This window comes from Coturnix japonica, unplaced genomic scaffold (genome assembly GCF_054131305.1).
Source record: "Coturnix japonica strain WE unplaced genomic scaffold, WE-NBRP24 Scf082, whole genome shotgun sequence".
NCBI classification, from domain to species: Eukaryota; Metazoa; Chordata; class Aves; order Galliformes; family Phasianidae; genus Coturnix; species Coturnix japonica.
In genome coordinates, this window is record NW_028188985.1 from 408766 (window position 1) to 420888 (window position 12123).

A 12123-nucleotide genomic window follows, 5' to 3' on the forward strand; every position below is an offset into this window, starting at 1 on the left:
AACATGGCGGCGTCCAAGATGGCGGCCGCTTCCCTCAGCGCTGAGGGGAGGGAAAAGGGCGGGAAGGGAAAGGCGGGAACAGGGGCTTCCTGCGCATGCGTATTGCGGGCCGGAAGTGCTTTCGACTTCTACTTCCGCCTAGTAGTGCGCATGCGTTTAGCGGCGCCGGAAGTGCATTAGGCCTCTACTTCCGCCTTATAGCGCGCATGCGCCGTGAGAATGCGGAAGTGATCCGGAAGCGGCGGTAATGAGCTTTGTTTCTTAATTAAGCTTTAATTAATTAATGAACTCTTACTTAATGAGGGCAGGAAAAGATGAAGAAGGGGGAGAGGGGGGGTTAATGGCCGTCACCCCCCCTTGTCCTCCACCTTTCCCTATAAGCCCCTATATAGTGACTGGGAGGGGTCATGTGATCAGCCCATTGGGTCACGTGATCGGTGGCTGTGGGGTCACGTGGTCAATCAGGGGCTGGTCACGTGATCAGTCCTTATAGGGTTTAAAGTCCCCCTGTAGCACACAAAGCCTAGAGAGGGGTCATGACCCCTGGGGGTTAAAGGTCAACCGAATGGGGTCAGAGGTCAGCCCATCTGAGGGTCAAAGGTCAACCCTGTGGGGTCAGCCCATCTGGGGGTCAAAGGTCAACCCCTACAGCCCTATGGGGTCACCCTATGGGGCCCCCCATTGTGCACAGTGGGGAGGTCACCCTTAGGGCTTACCCCGTAGGGGTCAAAGGTGACGGGGTCAGGGGTCAAAGGTCATCCCAATGGGGTCAGGGGTCACACATTCACACCCATATGTGTCTTATAGGATCAGCCCTATGGGGTCATCCTATGGGACCTGGGGTCAGGTGTCAACCCCGCGGGGTCAAAGGTCAAACCCATACAGCTGTCATAGGGTCAGCCCTATGGGGTCAGGGGTCATCCACTCTGGGGGTCAAAGGTCAACCCCATGGGGTCAGAGGTCACTCCCTCTGGAGGTCACACATTCACCCCCATATGGGGTCAAGCATCGGGGTCACCCTACGTGACCCTCCCTCTGGGGTCGGGGGGGGGTCAACCTTAGGGTCAACCCCCTGGGGGTCAAAGGTCAACCCCATGGGGTCAGGGGTCATCCACTCTGGGGGTCAAAGGTCACACGTTTACCCCCATATGGGTCTTACAGTGTCAGCCCTATGGGGTCAACCCTACAGAGCCCACCCTTGGGGGTCGGGGGGGGTGGGGTCACCCTTAGGGTCAAAGGTCAACCCCTGGGGGGTCAAAGGTCATCCATATGGGGTCAGGGGTCATCCACTCTGGGGGTCAAAGGTCAACACCATAGGGTCAGGGGTCACCCCCCCCCCCCACATGGCTGTTATAGGCTCAGCCCTATGGGGTCGCCCTTTGACCCCGCCCTACCCTTGGGGTCATGGGGGGGTCAACCTTAGGGTCGACCCCCTCGGGGTCAAAGGTGACGGGGTCAGGGGTCAAAGGTCATCCCAATGGGGTCAGGGGTCACGCGTTCACACCCATATGTGTCTTTATAGGATCAGCCCTATGGGGTCATCCTAAGGGACCTGGGGTCAGATGTCAACCCCGCGGGGTCAAAGGTCAACCCCATACAGCTGTCATGGGGTCAGGGGTCATCCACTCTGGGGGTCAAAGGTCAACCCCATGGGGTCAGAGGTCAGAGGTCACACATTCACCCCCATATGGGGTCAAGCATCGGGGTCACCCTCCGGGACCCTCCCTCTGGGGTCGGGGGGGGGGGGGGGGGGTCACCCTTAGGGTCAAAGGTCAACCCCTCGGGGTCAAAGGTGACTGGGGTCAGAGGTCAGAGGTCAAGCTCTGAGGACCAGGCGCTTGTAGGCCGCGTTCATCTGCTCCAGGAAGATGAAGGTGAGGACGGTGTGTGGGCCCAGCCGGGCGTAATACGGCGTGAAGCCCTTCCACAGGCTGAAGAAACCCTCATGGCGGATCACCTTCAGCAGCACGTCCTGAGGGGGCAAAGGTCACGGGGTCAAAGGTCAATGTGGGGTCACTGGGGTCACAGGTCACCGTGGGGTCACAGGTCACCGTGGGGTCACAGGTTAGCATGGGGTCACGAGGGTCAAAGGTCATCATGGGTCACGAGGGACAGAGGTCACCATGGGGTCACGATGGTCAAAGGTCACCGTGGGGTCACGAGGGTCAGAGGTCACCTTGGGGTCATTTGGGGGTTGGAGGTCATCAGGGGTCGTGAAAGGTCAGAGGGGGTCACGAGGGGTCAAAGGGCAACGTGGGGTCACGAGGGGTCAAAGGTCACCGTGGGGTCACAAGGGTCAGAGGTCACCATGGGGTCATTTGGGGGTTGGAGGTCATTGGGGGTCGTGAAAGGTCAGAGGGGGTCACGAGGGGTCAAAGGTCAGCGTGGGGTCACGAGGGGTCAAAGGGCAACGTGGGGTCACGAGGGGTCAAAGGTCAGCGTGGGGTCACGAGGGGTCAAAGGTCAGCGTGAGGTCAAAGGTCACCGTGGGGTCATGGAGGAGTCGGAGGTCACAGGGGGTCACAGGTCATGTGGGGGGCGGAGGTTAGGGTTGACCTAACAGGGTTGGGGGATGGGGGTCATAGGGTCAATGGGGTCATAGGTCAAGGGATCAGGGGTCATAGGTCACAGGGTTAGGGGTCAGGGATCAAGGGTCATAGAGGTCAAAGTTCATGGGGGTAAGAGGTCATGGAGTCAAAGGTCACGGGCTCAAAGGTCAACGTGGGGTCACAGGTCACCGTGGGGTCACAGGTTAGCATGGGGTCACGAGGGTCAAAGGTCATCATGGGTCACGAGGGACAGAGGTCACCATGGGGTCACGAGGGTCAAAGGTCACTGTGGGGTCACGAGGGTCTGGGGTCATTTGGGGGTTGGAGGTCATTGGGGGTCGTGAAAGGTCAGAGGGGGTCAGAGGGGTCGAAGGTCACCGTGGGGTCACGATGGTCAAAGGTCACCGTGGGGTCACGAGGGTCAAAGGTCACTGTGGGGTCATCGGGGGGTCGGAGGTCATTGGGGGTCACGAAAGGTCAGAGGGCATGGAGGGGGATTGGAGGTCAGAGGGGTGTGAGGGGTCAATGGGGTCGGGGGGTGAGAGGTCACATGGTCACGATGGGGTCAGAGGTCATGGCGCTGGAGGTTATGGGGGTCATGGGGGGTCAGAGGTCACGGGGTCAAAGGGCAAGGGGTTAAAGGTCACAGGGTGCTCACCAGCCCATTGCGGTATTCGGGGACGCCATCAATAGTTCTCATGTTCTGAATGCTGCGGGGGGACACAAACACTTATGGGGCTGACCCACACTTATGGGGCACAGCCTGGCTTATGGGGCTGACCCACACTTATGGGGCTGACCCACACTTATGGGTCTAGCCCCACACTTACGAGTCCCAGCCCCACATTTATGGGTCCTACCCCACCCTTAACAGTCCCACCCCACACTTATGGGTCCCAGCCCCACACTTATGGGTCTAGACCCACACTTAAGGGTCTATTCTCACTCTCCATCCCCACACTTATGGGTCCCAGCTTCATATTTAATGGTCTTAGACCCCACTTATGGGTCCCAGGCCCACACTTATGGGTCCCAGCCCCACACTTATGGGTCCTACCCCACCCTTAACAGTCCCACCCCACACTTATGGGTCCCAGCCCCATATTTAATGGTCTTAGTCCCCACTTATGGGTCTAGACCCACACTTAAGGGTCTATTCTCACTCTCCATCCCCACACTTATGGGTCCCAGCTTCATATTTAATGGTCTTAGTCCCCACTTATGGGTCCCACCCCCCACTTATGGGTCCCAGCCCCACACTTATGGGTCCTACCCCACCCTTAACAGTCCCACCCCACACTTATGGGTCCCAGCCCCATATTTAATGGTCTTAGTCCCCACTTATGGGTCTAGACCCACACTTATGGGTCTATTCTCACTCTCTATCCCCACACTGATGGCTTCCAACCCCCACTTAAGGGTCCCAGCCCCACACTTACGGGTCTCAACCCCACCCTAATAGGTCCCAATCCCACACTTATGGGTCCCACCCCCCACTTGTGGGTCCCAGCCCCACACGTGTGGGTCGCACACCGTGTCTTGGCGATGTCGACAGGCATCGAGGCCGCGGTGGTGACGAGGCCGCTGATCATACTGGCACAGAAATGGCACAGGATGTCATCCCGGAAATAACCTGGGGGCAATTAGTTCATTAACAGCCCTAATTAATAACTACATGGACCCCCCCAGATCCCAATATAGGGAACCAGGACCCCCACAGGCCCCATAGATCCTGATATAGGGGGCCAGGACCCCCTAAAACCCCATAACCCCCCACAGGAGCCCCAATATCCCCCCATAGGACTCCCATATCTCCCCTTAGAACCCCCATATCCCCCCTTAGAACCCCCATATCCCCCCACAGACCCCCCATGACCCCGATAGAACCCCATAATACCCCATAACCACCCCCCCAAGACCCATATATGCCCCATAGGACCCCCATAGAACCCCATACCACCCCCAGGACCTCCATATTCCCCTGTATTCCCCCATAATCTCCCCCAGGACCCCCATATCCCCCCATAGAACCCCATATCCCCCCATAGAACCCCAATAAACCCCCATCAAGACCCCCATATCCCCCCATAGAATCCCTATATCCCCCCCCAGGACCCCCATATCCCCCCATAGAAGCCCATGACCCCCCCAAGACCCAAAAATCCCCTCATAGAACCCCATAAACCCCCCCATATCCCCCCATAGAAGCCCCCCTGGACCCCCATATCCCCCCATAACCCCCTCCAGGACCCCCATATCCCCCCCCTCCTTACCAGAGTCAAGCAGGAACTGTTTGGATTGGGAATATGAAGCCAGCTGAGCTGCATTCACCACCACTGCCCGCGCCATTGTGGGACCACAGCCCTATATGGGGGGGGGGGGGAAATGTGGGGGTCTGGGGGGCCCCCAGTACCCCCATATCACCCCATAGAATCCCCATAACTCACCCAGGACCCCCATATCCCCCCATATGCCCTCATTTCCCCCCCCAGGACCCCCATATCCTCCTATAGAACCCCCATAAACTCCCATAGGACCCCATAACCCCCCCAGGACCCTCATATCCCCCCATAGAACCCCCATAGGACCCCATATCCCCCCACAGAACCCCCATATTCCCCCATAGAACCCCCATAACCCCACCCAGGACCCCCACATTCCCCCATAGAACCCCCATATGCCCCCATATCCCCCCCCAAGACCCCCACATCCCCCAATAGAACCCCCATAACCCCCCCTAGGACCCCCATAACCTCCCCAGCACTCCCATATCCCCCAATAACCCACCCCCAGACCCCCATATCCCCCCATAGAACCCCCATAACCCCCCCTAGGATCCTCATATCCCCCAGTAACCCACCCTCAGACCCCCATATCCCCCCATAGGACCCCCATAACACCCCCTAGTATCCTCATATCCCCCAGTAACCCACCCCCAGACCCCCATATCCCCCCACAGAACCCCCATAACACCCCCAGGACCCCCATATCCCCCCATAACCCCCCCTAGGATCCTCATATCCCCCCATAACCCACCCCCAGACCCCCATATCCCCCCATAGGACCCCCATATCCCCCCATAGAATCCCCATAACCCCCCCTAGGATCCTCATATCCCCCCACAGAACTCCCCATAACCCTCCCTAGGATCCTCATATCCCCCCATAACCCACCCCCAGACCCCCATATCCCCCCATAGGACCCCCATATCCCCACATAGAACCCCCATAACCCCCCCTAGGATCCTCATATCCCCCAGTAACCCACCCCCAGACCCCCATATCTCCCCATAGGACCCCCATAACACCCCCAGGACCCCCATATCCCCCCACAGAACCCCTATATCCCCTCATAGGACCCCCATATCCCCCCATAGGACCCCCCATAACCCCCTAGGATCCTCATATCCCCCAGTAACCCACCCCCAGACCCCCATATCCCCACATAGGACCCCCATAACACCCCTAGGACCCCCATATCCCCACATAGAACCCCCATAACCCCCCCTAGGATCCTCATATCCCCCAGTAACCCACCCCCAGACCCCCATATCCCCCCATATCCCCCCATAGGACCCCCGTATCCCCCCATAACCCACCCCCAGACCCCCATATCCCCCCATAGGACCCCCATATCCCCCCATAGGACCCCCATATCCCCCCATAACCCACCCCCGGACCCCCATATCCCCCCATAGGACCCCCATAACACCCCCAGGACCCCCATATCCCCCCACAGAACCCCTATATCCCCTCATAGGACCCCCATATCCCCCCATAGGACCCCCATATCCCCCCATAACCCACCCCCAGACCCCCATATCCCCCCATAGGACCCCCATATCCCCCCATAGGACCCCCATATCCCCCCATAACCCACCCCCAGACCCCCATATCCCCCCACATTTACCCTCCATAGGGTCAGCACTCCCTCCTCCCTCACGATCCGCACTAAGGCGTCAAACACGTTGCGATACCCGCGGCGCTCGGCAGGGGGCAGCCTTGAGTCGAACGGGATGGGAACGGGAAATTGGGGGGGGGGGCTTCATCAAAACAGCCCCCATAGACCCCAAAGACCCCCATAGTGAGGACCAGGACCCCCATATTGGGAATGAGAACACCCCTAGGACTCCTTTAACCCCCACAGACCCCAATATTGGGGTCCAGGACCCCCCCAGACCCTCATATTGGGGCCCAGGACCCCCTTCAGACCCCATTAGCCCCCCTAGACTTTGATATGGGGGACCAGAACCCCCCCAGGACCCCCTTTATCCCCTATAGACCTCAATATGGGGGTCTAGGACCCCCTCCAGGACCCTTTAATCCCTTATAGACCCCAGTATGGTGGACCATGGCCTCCCTCATCCTCTATAGGCCCCATTACTTGGGTCTAGGCCGCTCCATCCTCCATAGGCCCCAATAGCATAGACTAGGCTTCAATCCAGCAGACTAGGCCTCAATACAGCGGCCTAGGCCTCACCACCTCCCAATATCGCAACTCCCCATTGGCTGCATTCCCCCCCATTTCCCAACATGAAGCCTCCCTATTGGCCAAGAGGCCTCACCAGCTGTCGGAGGTCATCCTAATGAGGCCTACCTCATCGGTGGTCCCCACCAAGGCCTCCACCTCCCAGTGTCATGCCACCCCATTGGCCACATCCCCTCCCACCCTCAAGACGAAGCCACCCTATTGGTCGAGAGACCTCACCGTCCATCTGAAGTCATCCTAATGAGGGCCACCTCAGCGGGGGTCCCAACAAAGGCCCCGGTAGCCCCCAAAGACCCCAATATTGGGGTCCAGGACTCCATTAGCCCCCCTAACCCCCCACAGACCGCCATATAGGGCACCAGGATCCCCCCAAGACCACTTTATCCCCTAGAGACCCCAATATGGGGGACCAGGGCCTCCTTCAACCCCTATAGGCCCCATTACTTGGGTCTAGGCCGCTCCATCCTCCATAGGCCCCAGTACAGTGGACTAGGCCTCAATCCAGCGGCCTAGGCCTTACCACCTCCCAGCATCACGACACCCCATTGGCCACAGCCCCTCCTAACCCCAAGACGAAGCCTCCCTATTGGCTGAGAGGCCTCACCGTCCATCAGAGTTCATCCTGATGAGGCCTACCTTGGCAATGGTCCCCACCAAGGCCTCCACCTCCTAGTATCACCACTCCCCATTGGCTGTAACCCCTCCGAACCCCAAGACGAAGCCTCCCTACTGGCCGAGAGACCTCACCAGCCATCTGAAGACATCCTGATGAGGCCTACCTCAGCGGCAGCCCCCACCAAGGCCTCCACCTCCCAGTGTCATGCCACCCCATTGGCCACATCCCCTCCCACCCTCAAGACGAAGCCACCCTATTGGCTGAGAGACCTCACCGTCCATCTGAAGTCATCCTAATGAGGGCCACCTCAGCGGGGGTCCCGACGAAGGCCCCGGTGGCTCCGGCCGTCATCCCCACGGCGGCTTTGGTGAGGAATCCCGGCGGGGTCCCATCGGGGGCCGCCAGCCGCTCCAGCAGCACCGTGTAGATCCCCAACCGCGTCGTCGTGTACGTGGCCTGGCGCAGCAGCCCCGCCGACAGGCTGCAATAGGGGATGTGGGGCCAGGGGGGTAGAATAGGCCTATATAGGCCCTATAGCCCACCATCCCCCCCATAGCCCCCATAACTCACCCCATGTCCCCTATGACCCCCCCTGCCCCCCATATCCCCCCCAATAAGACCCCATAGTCCCCCCCTGCCCCCTATATCCCCATCATAAGACCCCATATCCACCTCATAGCCCCCCCTGCCCCCATATCCCCCGTCATAAGACCCCATATCCCTCCCCCTGCCCCATATATCCCCCCATATCCCCCTCATAAGACCCCATATCCCCCCCCATAGACCCCCACAGCCCCCTCATAAGACCCCATATCCCCTCCATATCCCCCTCATAACCCCCCATAGACTCCCATATCCCTCACATATCCCCCCATATCCCCCTCATAAGACCCCATAGCCCCCCATAACCCCCCATAGATGCCTATATCTCCCACATATCACCCCCATAGACCCCCATATGCCCCCATAATCCCCCAATCCCCCCCATATCCCCTTCATAAGACCCCATATCCCCCCATAGACTCCCAAATCCCCCCATAAGACCCCCATATCCCCCCATAAGACCCCATAGACCCCCATATCCCCCCCAATAAGACCCCATAGCCCCCCCTGCCCCCTATATCCCCATCATAAGACCCCATATCCACCCCATAGCCCCCCCTGCCCCCATATCCCCCATCATAAGACCCCATATCCCTCCCCCTGCCCCATATATCCCCCCATATCCCCCTCATAAGACCCCATAGCCCCCCCATAGCCCCCCATATCCCCCCACAGACCCCCCCATAAGACCCCATAGACCCCCATATCCCCCACATATCCCCCCATATCCCCCTCATAAGACCCCATAACTTCCCATAGATGCCCATATCTCCCACAATCCCCCCCTATAGCCCCCATAGACCCCCATATCTCCCCCATATTCCCCCATATCTCCCCCATTATCTCCCCAATCCCCCCCATAGACCCCCATATCCCCCCCATATCCCCCCATAGACCCCCATATCCCCCCCATAAGACCCCATAGACCCCCATATCCCCCCCATATCCCCCCATAGACCCCCATATCCCCCCCATAAGACCCCATAGACCCCCATATCCCCCCCATAAGACCCCATAGACCCCCCATATCCCCCCTTACCCAGCGTATAGGCCCCGTATCCCCTCGTGTTTCAGGATGCTCTGCAGTGCGTGGGCGCTGCTGCCACATAACCCCCTATATCCCCCCCATATCCCCCTATATCCCCCCTGTATCCCCCCATAGACCCCCATATCCCCCCCATAGACCCCCATATCCCCCCCATAACCCCCCATAGACCCCCATATCCCCCCTTACCCGGTGACCAGGCCCCGTATCCCCTCGTGTTTCAGGACGCTCTGCAGTGCGTGGGCGCTGCTGCCACATAACCCCCTATATCCCCCCATATCCCCCCCATAGACCCCCATATACCCCCCATAGACCCCCATATACCCCCCATAACCCCCCATAGACCCCCATATCCCCCTTACTCGGTGTATAGGCCCCGTATCCCCTCCTGTTTCAGGACGCTCTGCAGTGCGTGGGCGCTGCTGCCACATAACCCCCTATATCCCCCCTATATCCCCCCCATATCCCCCCATAGACCCCTATATCCCCCCATAACCCCCCATATCCCCCCATATCCCCCTTACCCGGTGTACAGGCCCCGTATCCCCTCGTGTTTCAGGACGCTCTGCAGTGCGTGGGCGCTGCTGCCACATAACCCCCTATATCCCCCCATAGCCCCCTATATCCCCCCTGTATCCCCCCATAGACCCTCATATCCCCCTCATAACCCCCCACAGACCCCCCATAACCCCTATATCCCCCTTACCCGGTGTACAGGCCCCGTATCCCCTCGTGTTTCAGGACGCTCTGCAGTGCGTGGGCGCTGCTGCCACATAACCCCCTATATCCCCCCATAGCCCCCTATATCCCCCCTGTATCCCCCCATAGACCCTCATATCCCCTCATAACCCCCCACAGACCCCCCATAACCCCTATATCCCCCTTACCCGGTGTACAGGCCCCGTATCCCCTCGTGTTTCAGGACGCTCTGCAGTGCGTGGGCGCTGCTGCGGAACTCTTTGCTCCTTCCCCCAGCCCCACTCAGCTGCATCCGGTTCTTCACCAGGTCCAGGGGCTGCACAACCACCGTGGCCCCCATCCTGACCCATAGAGACCCATAGAAGTACAATGAGACCCATAGAGACCCCATAGGGACCCATAGTGACCCCATATGGACCCCATAGAGACCCATAGGGAACCATAGAGACACATAGGGACCCATAGCAACACATAGAGACCCCATAGGGACCCATAGTGACCCCATAGGGACACATTGAGACACACAGGAACCCATAGTGGCCCATAGAGACGCCACAGGCAACCATAAGGAAAACACTGATACCCATAGAGACCCATAGTGACCCCATAGGGAACCATAGGGACACACTGAGACCCATAGCAACCCCATAGGGACCCATAGTGACCCCATAGGGACCCACAGAGAACCCCATAGGGAACAATAGGGACACACTAAGACCCATAGGGACCCATAGGGACCCACAGAGACCCCATAGGGACCCATAGAGACCCCATAGGGAACCATAGAGACCCATAGAGACTCCATAGGGAACAATAGGGACACACTGAGACCCATAGCGACCCATAGGACCCACAGAGACCCCATAGGGACACACAGGAACCCATAGAGACCCCATAGGGACCCATAGAGGCCCATAGAGACCCCATAGGGACCCCATAAGGAACCATAGAGACCCACAGGGACCCATAGCGACCCCATAGGGACCCATAGGGACTCATACAGACCCCATAGGGACCCATAGAGACCCATAACGACCCATAGAGACCCATAGAGACCCCATAGGGAACAATAGGGACACACTGAGACCCATAGCGACCCATAGGGACCCACAGAGACCCCATAGGGACCAATAGCGACCCCATAGGGGACCCATAGAGACCCCATAAAGACACATAGAGACACATAGAGACCCATAGAGACACATAGAGTCATATCGGGAACCATAGGGACCCATAGCGACCCCCCCAGCCCCACAGCCGCCCCATAGCGACCCCATAAGGACCCATAGAGACCCCATAGAGACCCATAGAGACCCCATAGAGTAACATAGGGACCTATGGGGAACCATAGGGACCCATAGCGCCCCCCCAGCCCCATAGCCGCCCCATAGCGACCCCATAGGAACCCATAGAGACCCCATAGAGACACACAGGGACCCAGAGAGACCCATAGAGAACCCATAGGGACCCACAGAGACCCCACAGCGACCCCATAGAGTAACATAAGGACCTATAGGGAACCATAGGGACCCATAGCGCCCCCCCAGCCCCATAGCCGCCCCATAGCGACCCCATAGGGACCCATAGAGACCCCATAGAGACACATAGGGACCCATAGAGACCCATAGAGAACCATAGGGACCCATAGAGACCCATAGAGAACCATAGGGACCCATAGAGACCCATAGAGAACCCATAGGGACCCATAAAGACCCCATAGAGTAACATAGGGACCTATAGGGAACCATAGGGACCCATAGCGCCCCCCCAGCCCCATAGCCGCCCCATAGCGACCCCATAGGGACCCATAGAGACCCCATAGAGACACACAGGGACCCATAGAGACCCATAGAGAACCCATAGGGACCCATAAAGACCCCATAGAGTAACATAGGGGACCTATAGGGAACCATAGGGACCCATAGCGCCCCCCCAGCCCCATAGCCGCCCCATAGCGACCCCATAAGGACCCATAGAGACCCCATAGAGACACACAGGGACCCATAGAGACCCATAGAGCAACCCATAGGGACCCATAGAGACCCATAGAGACACATAGGGGACCCATAGAGACCCATAGAGAACCCATAGGGACCCCATAGAGTAACATAGGGACCTATAGA

General features: G+C 58.7%; 1 protein-coding gene across 3 annotated transcripts; it reads right to left on the minus strand.

The window, feature by feature from the left end:
• Positions 1-253: 253 nt before the first annotated feature.
• Positions 254-10448, minus strand: SLC25A11 (solute carrier family 25 member 11). 3 transcript variants are annotated; one of them, XM_085534437.1, is made up of 8 exons: positions 10189-10448; positions 7928-8134; positions 6459-6549; positions 4823-4913; positions 4083-4182; positions 3208-3259; positions 1793-1972; positions 254-1446 (listed from the first exon to the last, which is right to left on the minus strand). In XM_085534437.1, the coding sequence occupies exons 1-7, from the start codon at positions 10431-10433 to the stop codon at positions 1817-1819; spliced, it is 942 nt and encodes a 313-aa protein (XP_085390563.1). In that variant the 5' UTR covers positions 10434-10448; the 3' UTR covers positions 254-1446; positions 1793-1816. The 3 variants fall into 3 exon arrangements, with proteins under 3 accessions (XP_085390563.1, XP_085390562.1, XP_085390564.1); XM_085534436.1 differs by having other exon boundaries at positions 254-1972; XM_085534438.1 differs by lacking the exon at positions 10189-10448 and adding an exon at positions 9826-9929 and having other exon boundaries at positions 254-1972.
• Positions 10449-12123: the final 1675 nt, after the last annotated feature.